Source organism: Panicum virgatum, chromosome 5K, assembly GCF_016808335.1.
Source record: "Panicum virgatum strain AP13 chromosome 5K, P.virgatum_v5, whole genome shotgun sequence".
Taxonomy (NCBI): Eukaryota; Viridiplantae; Streptophyta; class Magnoliopsida; order Poales; family Poaceae; genus Panicum; species Panicum virgatum.
The window spans coordinates 35407723-35431482 of NC_053140.1; the positions used below are offsets into that span (position 1 = coordinate 35407723).

Genomic DNA, 23760 nt, shown 5'->3' on the forward strand with positions numbered 1-23760 from the left:
TTTTTGTGATCGAGCTAAACTCTGACAAATCTACCCCTTCAGGACCATATGTAACTTCTCCTGACCCATAGAACACTTGAAAATACAAATCATCTGATATGTCTGCCAATATTTACGACAATAATTACTCGTCCTTAGAATTTAATCAACGCTAATAAATATTTCTCCTATTTTTACATCTATCTTAATTGTTTCTCTACAATTTCTATCACTGACATATATTCGTAGGTTTTCTATGTAATATAATATCAATTAATAATATTTTTATGAGACTAATATATATGTTTGAACTCATTAATATTTATATATGAAATTATATTTGTATGTAAACTAATATTTTCAATTTCCTGTTCTACGATTTTATATTAAAAATAATTATTTCTAAATCACTAATATTTATTAGAACTATTTCTACATCTAAAAATATATCTAAATCACTAATATTACTAATACTAATCTACTAATTATTTTTAACAAAACTAAATCGTAAAATATACTTGACAGCGCGCACGACCGGACGCGCGAGTGAAGGGTGACGACCGCTCGGCCGGGGGAGCGCCGGCCGGCCAACCCACGGCGCGCGGGGGCCGGGCGCAGGCCGCCCGCTCCGGCCGGGGCGCTGCCCTGACCAGGCGCGACGCGGGCGGCGGAGCGGGCGGGCGGCGGCGTGGGAGAGCGAGCGCGGGCGGCGGCGCGGGGGACTGAGTGGGTGGGCAGCGGCGCTTGAGGAGCCGGGCCGGATTAATGGGGGGCCTTACCGCCGGTTGGTCCGGCGGTAGGTACTTACTGCCGGCTCATCTGGCGGTAAACGCCCCCTACCGCCGGTTCAACTGTCGGTACGTTCCCGGCCCACCACGGCCCGCTGGCCTGGCCTGCTACCGCCAGTTCAAACGGCGATAGGCTGTCAGTCGGGGGCCCACAGCTCCTACCCGCCGGTTCATCTGGCGGTATCTCCTTACCGCCAAATGAACCGGCGGCATGGTGACAATTTTGCAAAAAAAATTGATATATATCTTTGAAAAATCAAAAAATAATAATATAAAAATAAAAAAAACTCTCGTTCATCAAGCCCGACACACTGCACGAAACCCAGCCCAATTTACAGAAATTGGGGTGGGGGTCTGTACGGCGCACGTCTTCCTAGTTCCCACCACCGTTGGTGCTCCCGGTTGCGGCCGCGGCCGCCGCCGCCATGCCGCGATTCTTGTAGCTGACCACCAAGCGCCGGTTAGGAAGCGTCGCATCTTTTGTAGCGCCGCTATCGATCCCATTCCCGTACCACTCTACACCAAAATTGTTTCTCACCGTCGCCGTCCTGGCGGACTGTCTGCTTCAGCAAGGGGCCCTGCCGTAGTGCCGACCCGCGGCAGCTCGATGCACCAGATCCGCCTTCTCCTTGGTACTGGCAAAAGTAATCCTTTCGACTTGCTTTCCTTTTGTTTTTCGTTTTGCGCAATCTCGAGTAGGAATCGTGGTTAGTGTCTCAGATCCATGCTCACGCATCCATTCACATTGTAAAATATGTAGTACCTGGGAGTAGAGATGACTTGGTCTACCGTCTTTGTTGAATGCTTTGTAAAATATGTAGTACCTGGGAGTAGAGATGACTTGGTCTACCGTCTTTATTGAATGCTCCTACCAGTGAACATGTTTCCTTTTTCTAGGGAATTCAGTGAGGAAGAATGTACTACAGAAAGGAGACGAAATAAAGAAGTAAAAGTGGAGGTAACTTCTTTCCATTACAGAGTATGGAAACTTAAAAAAAGAAAAATTGTATCTGAATTACCGAATACAATGAAGTGCACTACAAATCTTATCTGTTGCAAACAACTAGTATTACACGGTGACAACTTACTATTCACATGTTAGTACTAACTAGAGTATTCTCCATGCTCTAAGGCGCAGGATGACTTTGGGATGGGATGAAAGGCTTTGGGGGCATCTGTAGATTCTCCAACCTCCCTGTCAACATGTTCACCACCTTTGTCATCGAGGGTCGATTTCTTGGGTTCCATTGAATGCACCATAGGGCCACAATGGCTAGCTGCCTGATCTTTCTTTTTTCTTCTCCTGTCATTTCTCTAGCAAGCACCACCAAGTCATTCCCAGTGATTACCCTCTCAAAGATCCACTCTGGGAGGTAAACCTCATTTTGGTTGTCAACACTTGGATCTGAGTTCCTCCTCCCACTTACCATTTCTAACACCAGCATGCCAAAACTGTAAACATCTGACTTGTAGGATACATCTCCAAAATTCCTGGAATACAGCTCTGGTGCAATATAGCCCATAGTGCCTCTTGCTGTCGTCAGAGTAACAATACTTTGATCCCTCGCACAAAGTTTTGCGAGGCCAAAGTCTGAGATCTTTGGGTTGAAGTTGTAGTCCAGCAAGATGTTGTGAGGCTTGATGTCAAAGTGGAGGATGCGCTTGTTGCATCCTTGATGTAGATATTCCACTCCTCGGGCAATGCCTAAAGCAATATCTACCATTTTGTTTGGTACTAGATGTTCTTGAGATGCACCGGAAGCATGCATGAATATGTATTTCTCCAATGACTCATTAGGCATGAATTCATAAATGAGGGCACGTCTTGTTCCTTGAGAGCAAAATCCCAATAGGCGCACAATATTTGCATGGTGGATTAGCCCTATGGTTGCAACTTCATTGACAAATTCATCTCCCTTTCCCGTAGAGTTCTCTAGCACTTTGACAGCCACAGGCACTCCATTTGGTAGCTCACCTTTGTATACACTTCCAAATCCACCTTGGCCTACTTTTTTCTTGAACCGCCTTGCTATCTTCTTAACTTCAGAGAAAGTGTACCTCGTGGGTTTTGATGTACCATATGTCTTGAGAAACATTTCAACCTTCAAGTTTATCTCTTCATTATATTTTGACTTAAGTGAAAGATAGAGTGCAGTGGCCGCCATCAACAAAATAACTAATGCAGCTGCCGATGATGTAGCTGACAAGCAGAGACCAGAGAATGAGAAATCATCAGAATGGTATATTAAGTTAGGAAGCCACCACTTGTTAATGGATAAGCATATGTAAGGATCATTAGTTTTGTTTGCAGCATACCTGCAATGACTTTGACACGTGAACCTGTAATTACCAAAGAAGAAACAATACTTCAGTAGCGGTTTATAGTACATAAAGCGAACAATACGTTGTTAGTTAACAAAATGTACTCCCTCCGACCCAAATTATTAGTCATTTTGGCTTCTCTAGATACATTGATTTTACTATACCTAGACATGATATATGTCTAGATGCATAGCAAAAATGATGCACCTAGAAAAGCCAAAACGGCTAATAATCTGGGACAGTGGGATTAAGATCTAACATTTTAATACGAGTGGCCGCAAGATGTGGTCCAGACCCTCAAAGGATACAATAAAGTTTTAAGTTTATGTGAATATATATGTAAAAGAGATATAATCCTTGCATGTTATTCAGCACATATTATCGAAGGTTCTTTCCAAACAATACTAAACATCCAAAGCAAATTGGTGGTGCCAACTCTGGTGATCAATTGATCTGAGCAGTAGTTCCTTCATGTATTGCCTCAGTTTTTTACAGCATGATGTCCATTAGAGTCTCTTGTAAGAACCTGTCTGATTAATCTGATCTGCCCACAAACAATGTCACATTGATTCTTTATTCAGTTACTTTGTGCAGGTATTTCTTCTTTTCCTGTTGTCACCTCTTTAGTTTCTTAGATGGTTCTTATCCTATAAAGATATACCACTTCTTAGATCACTCTTTCAGTCTTTTGCTTGAACCTTTTTTTTTAAAACGAATAGGCACGGGACTACGGGAGTAAATTTATTAGGACCGGACCAGACAATGAACCGCTCGGGGTCTTGATTTGCGGTTTGATTGGTCTAACCGGTTGGACCACTGGGCAACATAGCTTTTTTTTCTTGAATGGGTTCAACATGGCTTGAATATAAGAATTCTTTATAGTTGCCGTTTGGTGGTGGGTTTCCTCACGTGCGAACCCAAGGTGGGGGGTTCGAACCCCAATCCCATCAGCTACAGTTGTTTTTCGCTTATCTCGTCCCTGTCCCACCCCTGTTTGCGCTGCTTCCTCTCGCTGCCCCCACGTCCACACGATCTGGTCCGGTCTGTGTTGGTTTCTTGTCCAATTTTATACCGGTTTCTTGAAAAAGAACTTGTGGTTCAACCAGTTTGTACTGGTTGCACGCCTGATCTTTTAGGCGGATGGGACCGGTGGAGGCTCCGGTTCCGTTGTTTTCTGGTCGTACCCGCTGGTCCGGACCTAGTAACTATGCATGAGAGTTACCAGCCCCCCCCCCCCCCCCCCACCCACACCCACACCCACCCACCCACCCACACACGCACAATCAAATATTGGCTTACTACTGCTGGATTAAGCAACATATAATTCCCTTTTGTTTGCTTTTTTCAAAGATTTTGATAAGAATTGGTTGATCCATAGCGGTGACTAGTATTTTGCAGGATAGTCTGGCAACAATTCTTGCAAATGTCAAACGTCAGATAATGTGTTCTTAGTTTCTGAACTAAAAATTATAAGGATTTTTAATGCATGAAACCCATGTAAGAAAAGATGGTACATTGCTATTACATATGGTATTGCTCAGTTAGAAATCATACCGTGATGCATGCAGAATGTTTGGTTCATCTGTGAACTGAATGCACAGTGTCGCCCTTGACGTTCACAATGTGTGCAGTTGTATGCAATTCCTAGTTCATAATTACACTGACTGACAAACATTGTGGAACCATTGACGTTTCTTTCTGTGAATTCGCAGAATCCCGTTTGACGTCCGCATTGTGTGCCACTGAAAGCAAATTCTGGTTCATACTCATGAATCCACCAACCGACAGTCATTGCGGCATTGTTGAGGATCATTTCTACTTGTTCCTTGAATGTTGTATATGGCATGATATCTGCCACTGGAATTGGAATAGTGCCATTTGAGACTGCCTTGCAGTCCAACGGAAGAATAGACATATCTGCACGAGCATACACCAAATAGAAAAAGTGTGTTGCGTTGCTAAGGCAAAAGATTGGGCCAACTATATAATCACCATCAGTACTTGGTGTGAACTTTTTAAAACAGTGTACCGCAAATCCACTATAGAAAGTATATCCAGGATAGTCTATATCATATGGGATCATAGAACTTGCTGACATGAAGTTGGCAATCAAGCGGCAGGGAGAGTAGTTTAAACGTGGGATAATTGTCAAGGTTGCGCTCCTGTAATCTACTGCAATCACTTTGTATGGAGCAAGGACTGGGTCAACCAGAATGGTGTCCTGGCCAGAGCATGCTAGCTTTATGCATGGTGATCCACATAATGATGATGATGTATAGGGTTTGCTGGATTCAAGCTGGAGTGGGAACCTGATCTCTGGCCCATGTTTGCTGCACCGAGATGGCGGAGAGTAGTTGGAGAGGTCTTCATCAGCCGATGCGGTGGCCATGTACACTCCATCTTTGTGAAGACAGAGCAGAAGGGCTACGATAAGAAATCCTCTCATGTTTCTCTGTCTATAGTAACTGAGAGAAAGAGGAAGAGGAGATGGAAGCAAATAAGAACTCTACGAGCTTTTGGAGATATCAGCTTCAAGGTTGCACAGTAGTATTATTAGTTGTAGTTGTGTGGCTGAAGATAAATTATAAGTTTCCATGAAACTTCCTGCTATGCTCAAGTAAACGCAGAGTCAATACCCTCGGCATGTGGAAAAATATCTCAAGTCCAGAACTTCCATCTAGAAGTGGACGGACCTTGACTTGGAAAGTATTTTGTACCAAGTCAAAAGGTATCTCAATCATGCCAGGCCTGCTGTGCCCAAGTAACTGAGCGCCCTTCTCGGCTTGTGCATAATCAACACTCCTAGCTAGCATTCCTGCATCTACTAATCTCTCATGGCGAACAAAGCATGTGCGTTTCATCCTACTGTTACCTGGCAATCTATACTTCTCTTTATTTCTGCAATTGCAGTTCCATTAGCAGATGCTGGTGGCCAAGGTCAGTGTCCCCCTTTCTCCTGTGGTGATATTCACAACATATCCTACCCTTTCCGGAGGCCAGGTGACCCACCTCAGTGCGGCGAGCAAGCATACCAGTTAGTCTGTAGCAGCAGCAAGGCTAGAATCCGCATCAACACAGGGACATACTTTGTGACTGACATCAACCACACCGCAACCACACCGATTCGTCTTTCTGGGTTGTGGATGCTAACTTGGATATGCGCAGCAGCTGCCATCTTCCTCGCTGGGATCAGCTTCCTTACGACCAACTTGGATCTACGTCCGGAAGTTGTCCGCATTCCCGTTCCTATTTGGCCACTGCAACCTATTCTTGGGCATGCTTCGTTAATTGTTCACAAGCAGTAAATAATGATAGTACCATCAAGAAAAAAAAAGTAACAAATGACCGGTACCAGCCTGTTCCTTGCCTGACTGCGAAAAATTCATTTGTTCATGTCTCGGTTTCTTCTGGTTGTTTAGTTGAATCTCTTCAACCTTCATGTGGCTACTTGGCTAAGATTCCCTTTGATGACTCCCGTTCGTCGCATGCCGAGCAGCCAGAAGATCCAACTTATGCAAATATCACAGAATTGGTGACGGATGGGTTTCGTGTTAAGTTTCCTAGTGATGTTTACTGCTGGCAAACTCATGTTTCTCACCCATATACCTGGAAACTGAGAAAATGCTTAAATGATACAAAAAGGTTAGTCTGTACTCTTGACTCTGAGGAATTGCATTACCTCGTTATTCTATTTCCTTTGGTACTTGGTTTCTCTTATAATTATCAGGAAAACTGTGGATACTTTTCTTTCTTTCTTTAATCTGTTCCGTGCAATTGTAATATATACTTACAGGTTCTTCCATCGGAAAATATCTAGCACAAGCCCCCTGAATTGGACTATTGCTTTCTTCTGGAGTGAGATATATTTCGCACAACGCTTCTATGGTTTTTACTATAATGAAACTACCAATAAGATATTCTTGATAACCGAAGTCATATTGTACGCTATTGGTAAGTCATATTGTACGCTATTGGTGTCACCAAACTACTTATTGGTACGTGATAATTGCCAACTACAAAATTGTAGTGATCATGAAATTTGTAGCTATCTAACATACATTTATTTGGCCGACTTGTTTGAGAAGTACTGTGCAGGCTTGTGTTCCTGCCGCTGGCAGCATACACATTTCTTGCCCACAAGTACTGGAAAACGAGGATAGCAGTTGACGCAGTCGAGAAGTTTCTCCGGATGCAACAAATGCTTGGTCCAACTAGGTTTGCCTACACAGACATCACAGCAATCACGAGCCATTTTAGAGACAAGCTTGGCCAGGGAGGGTATGGCTCCGTCTACAAGGGTGTGCTCCTCCCAGGAGATGTCCATCTTGCAGTGAAGATGCTGAGCACCTCCAACTGCAATGGGGACGATTTCATCAGTGAAGTCTCGACAATTGGTAGGATCCATCACATCAATGTGGTTCGTCTGGTGGGCTTTTGTGCAGAAGACATGAGGAGGGCACTGGTGTATGAATACATGCCCCATGGCTCATTGGATAAGTACATATTCTCATCTGAGAGAAGTTTTTCATGGGACAAGCTTAATGAGATTGCTTTGGGCATTGCAAGAGGCATCAATTACTTGCATCGGGGTTGTGATATGCAGATCCTTCACTTTGACATCAAGCCACACAACATCCTTCTCGATATCAATTTTGTCCCCAAAGTTGCTGACTTTGGCCTTGCCAAGTTGTACCCAAGGGACAAGAGTTTTGTGCCAGTTAGCGCCTCTCGGGGAACTATTGGGTACATAGCCCCTGAAATGTATTGTCGGGGTTTTGGTGCCATATCAAGCAAATCTGATGTCTACAGCTTTGGTATGCTGTTGCTGGAGATGGCAGGAGGGCGAAGGAATTTTCACCAAAATGCAGCGTCAAGTCAGGCATACTACCCATCATGGGTGTATAGTCAGCTAGCTAAACATGAAACGGGTGAGACATCTTCTGCTTCTATTTCTCACATGCATGAGTTGGAGAGGAAGCTGTGCATTATTGGGCTACGGTGCATTCAATTGAACCCGCAAGATCGTCCGACCATGAATGAGGTCATAGAGATGCTCGAATCTGGCGCTGATGTCCTACAAATGCCATCGACTAGACCGTTCTTTTGTGGTGAGGACGACACTGATGACCACATTGCTGTCGAAGGTTCATGCCATTCTTCTTCCGTGTTGACTGCAATCTCGGAGGAAGATGAGTGAGACATTCTACTCCCTCCATAATTATTTTTTATTTTAGCTTTTCTAGATGCATAGTTTTTATTATGCATCTAGATATATAGCATAGCAAGATTTATGTATCTGGAAACGCCAAAAAAGTTAATAATTTGGAACGGAGGAAGTAGTATATGTATTTATTCAGGTAATAAAGATAAGGTGGAACAAGAGCTTGCGAGGTGGCCAGTGCGTATGTGAAGTTCCTTGAGTCCTAATAATCATTTTCATGAAATATGTTAATGGTTTAGTGATAATCTAATATAGGTTCCCTGGGTCCAGGTTCCTGCTTCTTGTAAACGTTATATGAGCACATGTATAGCTTAAGATGGAGAACGATGACTGTTGTATTCATGCTCAAATGGAAGGTACTTGCTAGAAGCAAGATATGTATTTGTGGGACACACATACTCCCTCCATCTCAAAATAAATATTTGTTTACAAAATTTTAGACATATTACTAGTAGTGAGAAATGACCTCATTGCTTCTAGTTACTTATCGGAATTGCGAATAAAAACTATGTTGGTTCTCTAGATTCTCAATAAATACAAATATGTTGGAACCAGAAAAGTAGCATGCACTAAGAATTTGATTGGCTCCATGACTATACAAATTTTTTTTCTTAGTATTTGATGTTGTTTTAATTAATTAGATTGATCTCACTAAAGCTAAAAGAACACTTCTGGAATAAAATTTGGGGAACATATCAGGTGTAAACTAACCTATCCGTGGCAACTATGCAAACTTTAATCTAGGCCACCGGATCAACATCTAAGGGGAGGGCGTAGGGGGAGTGGGATGGTGGATTTGCAAAAGTGTGATTATCTAATCCAAGGACGGGTGGTTAATTGTAAAATTATCTTCTTCCCATGCCCCTTGGATGTTGATCCGGTGGCCCAGATTGAAGTTTGCATAGTTTCCACGGAGATGTTGGTTTGTACCTAATATGTTCCCTAAAATTTGAATGCTAAACTAACACTTACTTTGAGAATTGGGACGGAGGTATTGCTAGAGATTTGGATGGACACAAAATAAGACTAAACTAACACTTATTTTAAAGCCAAGAATCTCTAGCCAAGAATGAGTCAATGTTAAGCCAGAGCAACCAGTTTTGGAGAAGTCTCCAATCCTAAATTGAACTTCACCGTTGCATAGCCCTCATCGAGACGATCAAAATTAATATGTATATTGTTTAATTTGGATCCTGAATGAGAAAGTTAGGGTCATTTTAGAAATCTGCACCCAGGAAAATCGGAGATTCCAGTCTTTTGATTTTGGAAGTTCTGGTTTTTATTAGGAAAATCGAATTGGAGTCGGTTTAAATGTATGTTCTTCTCTCATCTCCATAATATGAGTGGGTTCCCTAAGTGGTCTGCTGAGCCTAGGGAAAACCACCACGTGCATGCCCCGACAAGGTCCCTCTCAGGCGAGCGAGCATTCAACAGATTTCTGTCAAAACCAAAAGTTTTTGTTTCTACAACCGGAAGTTCTGGGGGAGGAAGTCCACATAAGCCTCTCACCTATTGCAGCTCGACTACTTCACACCACTAAACTATAAAAACCAAATATTTAACACATTTAACTTTGCGAACTTATTCACTTAGTCTTCTTTCTTGGTTTTATCGAGTGGTTTCCTATGCGTGGCGTGCTAAGCTGGGTAGAAAAACTGAGACGGACCATCTCATGGCCTGCTTGTAAGTGACACTTCTTCTCCCTTCTCTTCTTCTCCCACCTCTCTTGGCCTCTTATCACCCTCCGACGCCCTTGCTGTGAAGCGGGCCCCTAGCGCCGCGCTCTCCTCCTCCGCATCCCGGAGCAGCGCTGCGAGCAGCACCTCATGCTCCCCGTCAGCGAGCGCGGAAACGTCGGCCTCGAGCTCACCTAGCGGCCATGTCATTGAGGTACCTGAGCCGGTCCACCTCCTCGTGGTTCCGCTCCAGCAACGAGTCTCGCCCCGCCGCATCCCCCCCCCCCCCCCTCTACGTGGCTGGCGATGCCATGCTTTGAGGGGTGCCAAGGGAGGTGGCTCGGCACCAGCCATGGCAGGCGAGTCGGCACAAAGGAAGTCGGAGAAGAAGAGAGGGCAGAAGACTGAGAAAGGTGAGAGAAAAGGAGGGAGAAGACCGAGGAGGTGGGAGGAGAAGAGGGTGGAGAAGATGTGTCACGTACAACCTATGTCCACATCGGTGTTTCGATCCACTCAGCATGCCATGTCTATGAAACCACTCGGCAAAACTAGGAAAGGGGGTTAAGTGAATAATTTTGCAAAGTAAAGGATGTTAAATATCTGGTTTTATAGCAACGTTACATGCTGTTTGGTGCAACACGTCTTCACAACGTACTTTTTTGACGACTCGTCAAACCCTAGTGGAAGTGGAAAGAATAAATAGTTTTGATAGGAAAGTACCGGGTGGAAAATTTCGAAGATCGGCTTTGACTGTTGAATTGGATCCACGGTGTGCTGCTGATTGGATGTTAGACCACCGGGTTGGCTTCCATCAACAAAATGATCTCCTGTCATTGCTAGAGTTGCAGTCACGATAGAGAATAATTAAGTGAAGAAGATATTCGTTACTGCTTAATGCTGCTTCGTGATTCAGTTAATCTTATGTATTCAGTCATTGCTACTCCACTGTTTCCTAATCCGATAGGTCTGGAGTCTAGTCAGACATTCGGAGGCACTTGCACGGATCCAGCTGAAGGTGTGGATGCGCCCAGCTCTGACCGGCTCAAAGTCGGTCGGTCTCTGCCGTGAACCACGGGGAGACTTGTTGACCACAGCTTTGTAACAGCCTAACCGGGATGTTGATTTTTCATCCCTCTGCACTCGTAATTTTGAATGACTTGTAACAGCGATGGAAATAGTACATGTTTCAGAGCATAGAATCAGTCCTGAACCCTTGATTGGTCTTAGCTTTGTTCTCACTGCTTGCATAGCAGAACCGCGTCGCGATACTTCTCAGGAAGTTCATCGGTGGGGTAAGTGAGAGGCAGCTGCGCGTGGAAGATCGCTCACAGTTTAGACTTCCGTGGAAGATAGCTCACAGTTTAGACTTATACTGCCTTACTGACTGATCGCTGGAAGGAAGAAAATTTTAGATATGAGCAAGAGCAATGCAACTAAATCTTTCTTCGTGCATGTTGAAATGAGAACTAAATGGCAACCAGCAACAGTGCTTTTCTCTCACACCAAATCAGTACCAGCCACCAGCCAGCCCACGGTACTTTTCTCTTACAGCAAATCAGCACCAGCCATCAGCCATAGCCAGCCGAACAGAATGTAAACCAATGCCATTGTCATCGAATATATACATGCCCACACTAAACTAAGGATTGTTTCTGTCATGTGCCAATGATTAAATTGCACTTTTCCCTACTGATAGCAGACATAACACCGCTGAGTAGGGAACTTGTTATGAAGATGCATGAGAAGATTAGAAATTCAGAATCCACCTTGTAGCCAGTAAGGAGAAAGCAAAAACCAAAGAACGAGCTACTCCAAACTACTTCAGAATGTAACACCTAATCCTCTCGGCTCGCTCGAGACGACATTCAATTTGCATGCCTTCAAACACTCACGCTGCAAACTAGTTGCTCCGCTCTGTGGCATTCTTCAATTTTTCCCCACTTGTTTTCCTTAATTTTCTTTTAATTTCTGGAACATGGAGCTCCAAAAATCTACTGCTGATGGATTAAAGTCTGCCCTGATGGAAAATTAACGCACTCCTGCTGCATTAGTTTATTTTTAGGTACTGGATAAATGTAACTGCATAGTGTCCTGACCTTAGTCACTGCGGAATGGGAACGATGCAGCGTTCCACGTTCCGGGACGGGAACTCGGGAACGATTTCGTTCCCACAGTGTAAAAATGCATCCAAAATGTCGTTCCTCGTTCCGGGTTCATCATTCCTCGATCCGTCGTTCCAGGAACTCCGGTGACTATGGTCCTGACATGATGCTGTTTCTGTTTGAGGGTATTCAGCAGGCTGGTTGAACGTTGAAGTAATGACTACGCCGTTTAGAAGAGTGGGGTTAAGTTCACTTTGTTCTGGATCATGATTTTGGATTCCAAAACTGCCTTTCTGAAAGAGCCCTACCTACGTACATGCATTCAACTATAGAAATGCGTTCAACTATATTGCTTTTCGGAGCAACTCCATTCATTAAAAGCTGTATAGTTTCATCAAGATGAAACTTTATAATGATCAAATTTATAGAAATGCTAATTTTTATGAGCCATAGCTGACTAGATGTAACAAGTCGTGCCAACATGGCATGCCATGTAGGACAAAAGATTAAATTGAGCCGAATAGAGAAGTTTGAGGACTAAAACAATCATTTTGAATGTTTAGAGATGAAGTTAAGTTTTGGCTGAAAAATTAAGAATAAAATTGAGTCATATTGTTTGTCTGGGCCCTTTAAATTTTCTTTCTAGTTCCGCCACGGGCAACAGAGAGCGTATAAAGCATTCAACTAGAGCCCACGTAACATAACATCCAGGACAATTTTGTAATCCTTCCTGTGGATGGATAATCAGGTTTTGCTTGGTCAGATTGGGGATTCATGGGCCTTTGAACGCTCTGATTACCGATTCACCTTGGAAAAATTAGTATATATACAGCCTGTTCTCTGTAACGGACTCTGAAGTCTGAAGGCCTCGTAAACAGCTAATTTCTTAAGAGAATGAAACTACGCTAAAATAAGTGTAAATCTATCCTTCCGTTAGGAATGCCAACCTAAACTTTCACACAAAAAATGGGAATACCAACCTAACATAATTTTATGATTAATATACAAGTTGCCAACTTTTTTAGAATGTTTGGAAAAAAATCAATAGCTCACGTCGCACGATCCGACGGCTGGGAAGGCATAGGCACCAAGAGGCACAAAAAAAAGGCACCCGGTATGCACTGTGCATACTAAATGGTGGGCCCATATGCACCGGGTGCATACCGAATTGGTGGGACCCGCACCAGGGGAGATGAGGTGGGATAATTGTCTTTCCGAATTTTTTTATTTGATCAAGGGTATAATAGTAAATCCATAATTGTGTGAATAACGTTTCGAGTGGTATAGTTTAGAATTGAATGGTGGATCTAATATAGTTTGAGCCGTTTATGAGTTAGACCCTACAGGCGGCGGCGATTTGGATGAACCCTAGGCGGCGGCGATCCGTGATCCAGTTGAACCCTCGCAGCCACCGCAAACCTTAGCGGCCTCCGACGACAGCTCCGGTGGCCGGTGCGCCGCGTCCATCCATCCAAGAGGATGGTGCAGGGATCTGGTGCCAACTCTGGTGAATCGGATAATCCCTCATCGGATTCCTACAACATTACTTCATCTTGCCAATGCTTTGATCTATATCCTTTGTTTCCCTACTGATCAGTGTCATTTTTGTTTGGTATATCCTTTGTTTCCCTACTGATCAGTGTCATTTTTGTTTGGTAGGAGGGAATCCAACATTTTGTTTGGCCACCAGAGTTCCAGCAAGTTGCATGTGGCATTTGGCATCTGTATCATCTAGAGGCAATCCAGCTGAGGAATGATGCCGTTGAAGAGAAGGAAGCTATGCTTTCAGAATAGGATCAGCCATGAGATGTATGACAATTAGTCAAATCTATGGGTTCATCATGTGCATGTTTGGGGTGATGATGGTTGCCATACTATTTGGCACATTCCTGAAGAAGTAGGTTGGTGTAGCACTGTTCATGCTCATTTTGCATGAACAATGACTTGTTCAGAGGGAGGTTGTAGTGGACGCATGGGTGTGTGAACTAAAGTAGATGCAGGCCTGGACTATGCATGGTCTAGTGGTAATGGAGCCCTTTTTGTGTGAACTGAAGTAGCTATGGCTCCCTTAGCCGTGTCTCTTTTGATGTTCAATGATTGCTGTAATTGAAGATGGCTATGGTAAAATGCGTGATATTTTGTTGCTTGATAATCAACTTGCTAAATTTGTGATTGAGCATGAGAAGGACAAGTTACATATTAAACAGAGGACTACAATCATTGTTCATACAAGGTCTGCAATGACAATACAACATTGCATTAATCCACCTAACTTCACAAAGCAGGCATTGTTGTTCATCAACAGGGTTCAGATCATTGGCATTCACCAGCATAGCTGGACACCACAATCACTGGACAACTTTGGAAGGAGCACCGGTCGGACTGTTGCTGCCATGTACACGCACATCCCAACTGGCGGCCCACGAAGTGGGGCTCATCCCGAAATATTGACTAGTAATATAAACGGTGACCATCGGTCCAACCGGGTGAGTGCAGTGCAATCCATGTTTACAGCATTCAACGGTTAGATCTGTTGCGGCACCGTGCATCATCAGCGGAGGATATTTCTGGTAGAATTCATGTTTATAGCATTCACCGGTTAGATATGTTGTGGTACCGTGCATCATTCACCGGTTTCTGGAGGGCAAGGTAACATTCCAAGTTAAATGCACTCACCGGTTAGACTACAGCCGCACTGTATGATCTTTCTGGTAGAGTAGGAGGGTCAATTTCGAATCGGTAGGCACAGTTTCCTAAAATATGGTCCACTGCTCTAGAACGGTGAACACGGGTCCAAATGGTGTTCGTAAAGAACAGCTTCATAAGGTTTTCTGATGAATCCTTTAGAAAACGTACTATTAGTCCACGAGTCCAACCGGTGATTGCAGTAAAAGAGCATTTTTTTGACTGTGTCCGAAATTTTTTTCCCAAACCCATGCAAAACTTTTCAAGAAATTTTTTTCATGACTCCAACCAAACACGGCCGAGAGAGAAAAAGGGAGCGGTTCGCGAGACGGCAGCACGGAGCGGGTGAGGCCTGTGTATCTGCGCGCAGCATTAAATTTTTGTGGGGCCGGCCACCAGGACTTCAGCTGCTCCGCTGAGCTGGAGCGGGACATGCCCGAACGCGGGCGTAACTATTGCCCTTGCTCTGAGAGTATCTCCTGTTGGATTCCTCAGCTGGCCACGCGGTAGCAATCGGGGATGGGTCCGCACGGGAGGGATTTTTGTCCCCACAGAATATTCTCTCCCCCACGGGAATCGCAACCGCCGGTGCCCTCTCCGCAACCATGCTCCCTATCGGTTGCCATGCGACGTTTTGAATTCAAGTGGATTTGTATCCCATGATCTCTAATCTCAGCAACCGCGCGCCATTTCGCATTCCCCTCGCCACTACATATAACTGCCTCACCACCGCTCTCGGCTGCTATCCCCTCTCACCACCATTGCCATCCCATCATACCATACCTCGAGCTCTCGCACAGCAGCCGCTGCGATGTCGGGTTCTGGATCTCGCTCCAGCCGCCTGCGCCGCTGCCGCTGCTACGTATGAGGAGTGGACTCGTCGTCGTCGTCGTCGCCCTCATCGTCGTCATCGCCCTCGCCTTCTTCCTCCCCCTCCTCCCCTCTTCGCCCTCACCTTCTTCCTGCCCCGGATGCTGCGCCGGCCCCTGCTCCAGCCCCTGCGCCTGTGGTTGCCCCTGCGCCTACTCCGGCGCCGGTGCTGGCTCCGGCCCCTGCCGCGGCCCTGCCTCCGGTGTCGGACCCGGTGCCTGCGCCTCCCCCTGCTCCGGCGCTGGTGCCGGCCCCTGCTCCGGCCACTGCGCCTGCGGTTGCCCCTGCGCCTATTCCGGCCCCTGCTCCGGCGCATAACGATCCGGAGTTCGATCCGTACCACCCCTTCGGCTCCGGTGACGCCTGGGCAATCGGCGTCATGAAAGATTCGTTCAACTCGTTGAATGACTACCTCATCCGCCTTGGGAGACGTCCGGTGAACGCGCCACTCGAGGAGAGCGTCTCCGGATATGTCTACTCCATCTTTAGGGTGGCGGAAGTTATCAGGGAGCTGCCATGACTATGTATATAGTTTGTATGTAGTTCCCTTTAATAATATATATGTTTATTTCTCAGCGTTGTTTGATCAATGAAAGGCAAGCCATTGAACAAAAAAAATGTGTACATATTATTTATTCCGGTGCACGAAATCCCTGTTCAGCGGAGCGGTGAATTGGAATGTTAATACGTTGAACATGGAGATTATCGTCCAGTGATTGAATCCCCTGCTTGAGATTAGGGGCTCGGCACCATTTCCATTTCGATTAAATAGAACATCTAGAATCGCTAGTTGCCTCTCCCAACTCAGCTTGCCTGGTGGGCGCGACGTTCGTTGGTTAGCTGACGCTACGCCTCAGCCTTTCACAACGCGAGGTGCCTACCACATTCTCCACGGCTGTGACTAGATGTCTGATGTTGTCCGTATTTGGGACACTCGGCTACCTACGAAAGTCAAGTGCTTCACTTGGCTGTTGCACCATGGCCGCCTGAACACACTCGCTCACCTCTACCACAGAAACATTAGGACCCAGGAGGATTCGTGGTGTGAGCACTGTCATGGCACTATGGAAACGGATGGCCACATCTTTTAGGAGTGCCACAAAGCCCGTGCCATCTGGACCCGGCTCCAGCTCACCGTTCATGAAACCACCTTGAGGAGACCATGGGTTTTCGCTGCTGCTTCCCCACTACCTGATGCGGTTCGAACTGATGTGATGCTACTTATTCTCTGGCATATCTGGAAAGCCCGTAATGACATGATCTTCGACCACCAAGACTCCTCTTCTTTTGACGTGCTACTGTAACACCCCTGTGTTAATCGCGATACTAATCATGTGCTTAACCCACTAATCATGGACTTAAGCTCATCTTTAGCACTAATCAAGTTGCATAGTACACTCAACTTTAGCTATGTTCGACTGCGTTTTTCTCCATGATTCAAGCCTCAAATCAACTTTCGGCCAAAAGCAAAGTTGTAGATCTTCTCTTCCTCTACAATTTTTATTTTGGCCAAATTTCAAGTTCCTATATGAAATTTTGAGTTTCAACCGATCAAAGTCGAGTCAAAAATCAGTCAAACTATTCACTGTTGTTTCACTGCTCGGTACTGTGCTCGTACGCGACACCCATACCGGCGACCGGCACGCCGCCGGTGACTCCACGCATTGCCGCGTCGGCGATCCTCGCCCTCCGCGCACGCCGTTCTTATCCGTCCGCGAAACCCTATCATTTTCCTCGCCCTCTCCTTCTTCCTCAAGCTCAGGCTGAACCGAGCTCGAGCAGAGCCGTCGCCGGTGGCCGTGCCGACCACCCCTCGCCGTCCCTCGCCGATTCCGTGCGCCCTAGCCTCCCTCGCCTCACCCCGCACCTCCTCCGTCCCATCCCGAACTCGGCCGAGCCCTACCCTGGCCAAATCGGCCCCTCCACCTTCGACCCGCCGTTGCCGTCCCCGTCGAAGCTCCGCCCCTCACGCCGACGACCCCTCTCCGGCCAACCTCCACCCAAATCGAAAGCGTGGTGAGCTTCCCTGCGCTTCCCTCATGCTACCTGTCCTTTTCCATGCCCGAATTCCGCATCGCCGGCGCCGGGGCGCCGCCGTGGGCGCCTTGCTGCCATCGCGCGCACGGCACGGGGCCGCCCTGCTCGGGGCCGCGCACCCCGGGGCCGCCTGGCCGCGGGCCCGCCCCGCCGCGCAGCCGGCCCGACCCCGCCGGCAGAGAACGCCGCGCGCCGCCGCTGCCCCTGCCCTGCATCGCCATGGGCCGCCCTGTGTGCGGGCCCTGCTGCGCCGCCTCGTGCGCCGGCCCCGCCGGGCTGCCCTGACTGCGGGCGGACCAGGCCGCGCTGCCGGCGAGCCGCGGGCCGACGGCAACGCCGCCGCTGCCGCCGTGCCTAGCTGCGCGCCGGCCATGGAGCGCGAGCAGGGAGCAGGGAGCTGGGCTCCCACTTACATGTGGGGCCCGGTTGTCAGCCCCTTTAGGGTTTTCCTTTATTATTTATTTTGGCTAAGTTTTTACAAAATGCATAAGAAATTGTAGAAAAATGCTAAAAATGCAAACTAAATTTTGTTGGGTTGCTTAAGTCGAGATCTGCAGAGGAAAAATGTTCAAGCAAGTTAAATGTCAGTGTGGCTTGTGCTATAATTTGCTTTATGCTCAAGATGGTTTATTTTGTATCGGTTGTTCGGTTTGTCTAAAAATTATGAAATTTATGCAGTAGTTTGCTCTTTATATGTGTAGTTACTTGAAAAATTTTCAGGTGCATATCCTATGTGCATGTTTGTGGATCTATTATTGCTTGATTTCTATCCTAGGGCTAAAATAAATGTTTTCTAGCACCAATAAATGTTGGTAAATTTTTGTTGCATGTTCTTTCAATATCTTGGTTTACTGGTAATTTTTGGGTGGCTCGATTAGGTCTGCAAGCTATGTTTTTGCATTTATTTCATTTCTAGCTGCAGCTTTTCTTTTTGTTGTTAAGTAAATCCTTTTATGCATTTGTGCTTTTCAGTATTTTATGATAAGTGGTAATTGATGCTAGTCATGTTTTTCTTCTAGTTACCTCGCATTGCATCATGAATACCTTGTATCATTTCCTTGCATCGTTTTAATTATTGCATGGCATCTTTTTTATACGTGTAGACGCAACGAACTAAGCCGTCTACGAGCTAGTTGCTGAGCTGGTCCAGGAGCTGCTAGCAGAAGAACAGCAGGAGGAAGCCGCTGAGCAAGCTACGGAGGAAGTTGCTAACCCCGCTGACTTGCATGGCAAGCATTGGAGGATAATCCTAATTTCAGTATTCAATGTTTATTTAAGTAATTGTGCATTTACGTTCTAGGAGTTGAATGGAACCCTAGCGTGCATGTTCTCCCTAGGTACCTGTGAGTCTATACTAGTTTTCAGGTGTCGTTAGAAATGCTTTGCTAAGTAGGATCTCGGTAGAAGTCGAGTGATTCCTGTCACTCGTGAGATTTAAGGTTTTTTTTTTGTTTCTGATGGCAAGTGGCTGGAAATGAATTAATAAGGATAGAGAAATGGAGACTGGGCGGAGATGAGTTGGTTTGAGATAAGAAGTGGGTGAAGGTAGCCTCCGCCTGTGTTGGTTGAGCACCGTACCGTTGTTGGCATTGTTGATCGAGGATTGAACAATACTAACCACATGCTAGAAGTAGGAGGTAGTCGAAACCGATAAGCTGTGTACCGCTTTACAACGATAGTTTGAATTCCGTCCTGCTACGCTGGGCGTGGGAGTTGGCGGGTGTTGGATAGGATGCCGCCTGCGGGTTCTCTGGGAGTTCACTGCGAGGGGCCCATCACCTGGGTTTTAGCAGGCGTGGTTCAGATGTCGTGGTAATGATGGAAACAGTTGACGCGCGTGGCCCGACGGGGCTTACCCGTGTTGTGTTGGTTAGGTCCACCTTGCAAGGTTAAATCGGATCAATTCGCCGTGACTCACGGATATGAGAGCCTTGGTCACTGTGTCACATCATAGTAAAGAAGTGAAAATGAAAACGGATTGGAAATGCTTGGTTTGTATGTTACTGAAGGATAATCTGATCCACCATGTGTGCTCTAGATACTTAAGCGAATTTTAGTTAATACTCGTTATACTAAATGGAGCTAAAATATTGAAAGTAAGGATTCACTGCCAGCAGCCTTTCAGCAAAAGAACTCCAGAGCCAAAAAGTTTTGCATGTCTAGATACTGGGCTAAGTATACTCATAGTCGGGTAAGCCTTGCTGAGTATTAGTATACTCAGGGTTGTTGTTGTAACCCTTCTGAGCAGGTTGTGTTACTACTGACTTCGAGGAGGTCTGTGCATCCTGGATTGGACAACCGCTTCCTCCTGGATGGACCGTCGAGTGGGTCCCATCTTCTCCGTGAAGTTCGGGCCAGTTGGCAGCACATCGTGGGCAAGATGTGAGGCCCACTTTTATCGTCGTTCGTAGTACTTTATTGTATCTTGAACGCTGTTTTAAACTTCCACTGTGTGTGTTTGGACTCTGTAGTTTGTATTCAAAACTTCTATGTAAAACCGTGTTGTAAATTAATTTGAGTATCTCTGTATGCTTGTATCACCTGTGCTCGTCTTCGTGCGAGACTTCTAGTGCAAATGTGATCCTAGAGTACAGTAGTTTAATCGGGAATTACCCGACGGACTGCCAGATTACACCATTTTAAGTGCGTGGTAACTTGATTATTCATTAAGATGATAGTTAGCGCACTTAAGCCGGTTTAATTTGGGCAGATCTGCTACAGCTCCGGCGCATCATCTCGGACAGCAGCCGAGTTACAGATTTGGCGCGATTGGATTATAACCCATTAACTCCTCCCCCTGTCTTCCCCTCCATCTCATGTATTCTTGCTCCTCGGTGCGCCGAGGTTAGGCTTGTAACTAAACTCACAAGTTTCAATTGAATAGTAGGTGGGGATCCCCCCCCCCCGATAAGATTAAAAAAAAAGAATCTACTTCTACTTGCATTGTCTTGCCTTGCTGTGCAACATAACGGGCACATCATGAAAGGCAAGCTATTCAAAAAAAAACCCGAGTACATAATGATTATTCCGGTGCATGAAATCCCTGTTCACTGGTGGAACCGGTGAATTGGAATGTTGATTCGGAGCACGTCGAAGTTATCGTCCGGTGATAGAATCCCTGCTTGAGTTTAGAGGGTCGACACCATTTCCATTTCGATTAGATAAAACCTCTAGAATGTATTTCCATTGTCTTGCCTTGATGTGACAACATAATGTGCACCAAATCCGGCGGTTGGTATTCTAATGCGCGCTTTTTATCACAAAGAATAAATGTGTCTCTCACACTTGCAGGTGGGCCGGTCCCACAAGGCTGCTCTTTCCATCTACGAATTTCCTTAGGAATCTCCCTTATCCGTTATGGAGATCGTGGTAATCCGAAGATTACGCCGCCGCCCTTCCTCCGCCGCTGACTCCGCGCGCGCTTCCATCGAGTGCAAGCCGCCCAACGGACCAATTCCTCCCCTGCGTCACGTCGTCCTTCATTTTCCTCCGGGCGAATCTCGCCGAGCTGCACTCAACCATCCCCATCCATCGCCTCGAGCTGCCACCCGCCGGAGCTGGTCCTCCACAGCAAGTTGGCGCCGCCAGGAACACCGATGGTGATCTTCGTCGCATTCCGGCCAGACCTCTACCCCACCCACTGCGACGGCCGCGACACCAAGACCTCCTTTCCACTTTGAATCCGTAGGTATGCTCCTTTCCCGCCGGCGACATCACTAGGGTGTTGTTGCATGTTCCACCATGGCCACCACTTGGACGCACTAACCAGCGGCCGACTAGCATGTGGTTAGGTTGTATTTTGGGTGTCAAAAGTATCGTCAATGTACTGCATTATTGGATTTAACATGAGCTGCATTCTTGATAGTTGCTATTTATTTTATTGTTCCAATAGTTGATTGTGGCTTTGGTTTCGTCTTTGTAGCATTCACACACGCATGGCAACGGAAGGACAGAGAGTTGATCCTGAAAATTGTACAGCTCCGACAGGCACTACGGACGATGGAGAGCCCAAGGATATTGGTCAGTGAGTTCAGAAAATTTCATAGTGCACGATTAGATTGTTCTAGTTCACTCATGGACACACATCAGTGGTACAATGATAGATTGGTGCTTAATTCTAAGTATGAGTTGTGGTACATAAAACATCATTTTCCGCACTATTAACCGCCGAGATCCTTCTATCTGATCCTGCTGTGCTCTTATTCACAAAATTCGATGCAGAGAACAACGGCATGGATTCTACTCCAAAATAGAAAACAAGGACTCCGAAGCAGGTAATCTCCAAATATAGTTTCTGTTATTCTGTAAGTGGGATGTGCATTTTTGCAACTTATCATCGTCCAACTGCTGGTTGATGCAGGAATCCAATATGCATTTAACAAGATCATCAGTGAAGTTTGTAAACACTGTAAAAAAACTTATTGGCCTGTAAAAAAAAGATATTACGGATTTGGGATTTGGCGGGCTGCTTCAAATGCCAGAGACATGTCAAAGAAGACAGATGCTAATTGAGATTGTAAAACGATTCGAACCGAGCAACCAAAGCTTCAGAATATGTAGTCAGGATATTCAGATTCAACTAGAGGATGTCAAGGATATAATGGGACTTCCAATTGAAGGCAAGAATGTTTTCTCGCACAAAGGCCCGAAAGGTAACAAAACAGAGTGCAACAAAGCGCAGCAAGATTTGTTTCTCAGGTTTGCCAAACGAAAAAACCAAATATCGATAAACAGCCTGAAAGAAATTATTATTAAATCCGGTTCTCCAGATGATGACTTCAAAAGAGCCTTTGTCTTGTTCACAATTGGTGTTATTCTAGCACCAACAACAAAGGACTATGTTCGTTCCAGTTATCTGCCAATGGTTATGAAAATATCAGAAATTCCGAAGTTCAATTGGGGCGAATTCACTCTGAAATATTTAACAAACTCATGTCATCAATATAAACTTCTGGACAGTAGCACCATACGTGGCAATTTGACTTTGCTACAGGTCAGTTCTATATGATACAGCCACCACAAATAAACAATATTTATTTTCCATCTTATTTATTTATTTATTTATTGCATTTTGACCGTAGTTTTGGTACTGGGAGCGCGTCATTGCGTACAGCACGCATGGGGTCAATTACGAGCCGATCCAACCACCACTGATGGCGAGGTGGAATGAAGACAATGCTAACCGTCGATGGAATGCTTTCCATTGCGACAAACTAGATGGAGGAACTGTATGTTTCCAAACATTACATCAACATGTGACTGTTGTTACATGTGCAATATAACCATCTTATTTATTATTTGCATCTTATGAAGCGCACTGTTTGTCGGACCACGCAGGCAAAATATAGTACACCAGCTACAACAAGCGTACCAAACCACATGGAACGAGAGCGTGAACCTAAGCCAGTACGTGAGGATGGTCTACACAATCGGCAAGTAAGTATGGCATCTATTTATGTGCCCAACCTAGTTTGTGTGCATGATTCATTATTTCCTATTTATGTAGAAGCATCTCTTTGAAGAATGGGCGAACGATACCCGAACGGACATTGGAATAGCCATGGAGCAAAAACTTTTGAACATAGAGCACAAATTGGATATGAAAATAATAGAACAAAAGCAGGAGTTAGCTAAGCTTAAGAAAGATAAAAGGATGGAGAACAGGCTGAGAAAGATAGAAGACGATACTGAAGAAATACAAATGGATATCAAGGTAACCATCGTGAGAGTACTGATTGTAGCTACCTGTGCATCCTCCATTCTCTAACATAATTTGTCTGAAAATAGGAATTACGACAGGGACAACAGGAAATCCTGCGGATGCTGCAATCTATTGGGCAGAGTATGGTTCAGCCATCTACAACTACACCTCAATATTTTCAGCATTCTATGCCTACTCCTGGACATGTTGAGCAGTCATCTATGCCTACATCTTCACATGATCAAGTATTGCTCCGGCAGTCAGGTTTATTAGATGGCTCATTACATACACCTACTAATAAACAAGAGCTACTGCTAGTGAACCATTTGATGTCTACAACGCAAATAATACCAATTGCAGGTACCGCCACAAATACCCG

General features: G+C 45.5%; 2 protein-coding genes and 1 long non-coding RNA gene across 4 annotated transcripts; 2 read left to right on the forward strand and 1 right to left on the reverse strand.

Moving 5' to 3' along the window:
* Window positions 1–1095: 1095 nt before the first annotated feature.
* On the forward strand, window positions 1096–5131 carry LOC120709598. The gene is made up of 3 exons (XR_005689763.1): window positions 1096–1411; window positions 1665–1725; window positions 4802–5131. It is a non-coding gene; the product is annotated as an uncharacterized LOC120709598 (long non-coding RNA).
* LOC120709597 (rust resistance kinase Lr10-like) lies at window positions 1711–6183 on the reverse strand. 2 transcript variants are annotated; one of them, XM_039995276.1, is made up of 4 exons: window positions 5399–5536; window positions 4644–5006; window positions 3084–3107; window positions 1711–2967 (listed from the first exon to the last, which is right to left on the reverse strand). In XM_039995276.1, exons 1-4 carry the CDS (start codon window positions 5487–5489, stop codon window positions 1895–1897), a joined length of 1551 nt encoding a protein of 516 aa, XP_039851210.1. In that variant the 5' UTR covers window positions 5490–5536; the 3' UTR covers window positions 1711–1894. The 2 variants fall into 2 exon arrangements, with proteins under 2 accessions (XP_039851210.1, XP_039851209.1); XM_039995275.1 differs by having other exon boundaries at window positions 4644–6183.
* LOC120709876 (rust resistance kinase Lr10-like) lies at window positions 5924–8702 on the forward strand. Its single transcript, XM_039995512.1, has 5 exons — window positions 5924–5939; window positions 6000–6026; window positions 6509–6731; window positions 7046–7084; window positions 7185–8702. The coding sequence occupies exons 1-5, from the start codon at window positions 5924–5926 to the stop codon at window positions 8284–8286; spliced, it is 1407 nt and encodes a 468-aa protein (XP_039851446.1). The 3' UTR covers window positions 8287–8702.
* The last annotated feature ends 15058 nt before the right edge of the window (window positions 8703–23760 follow it).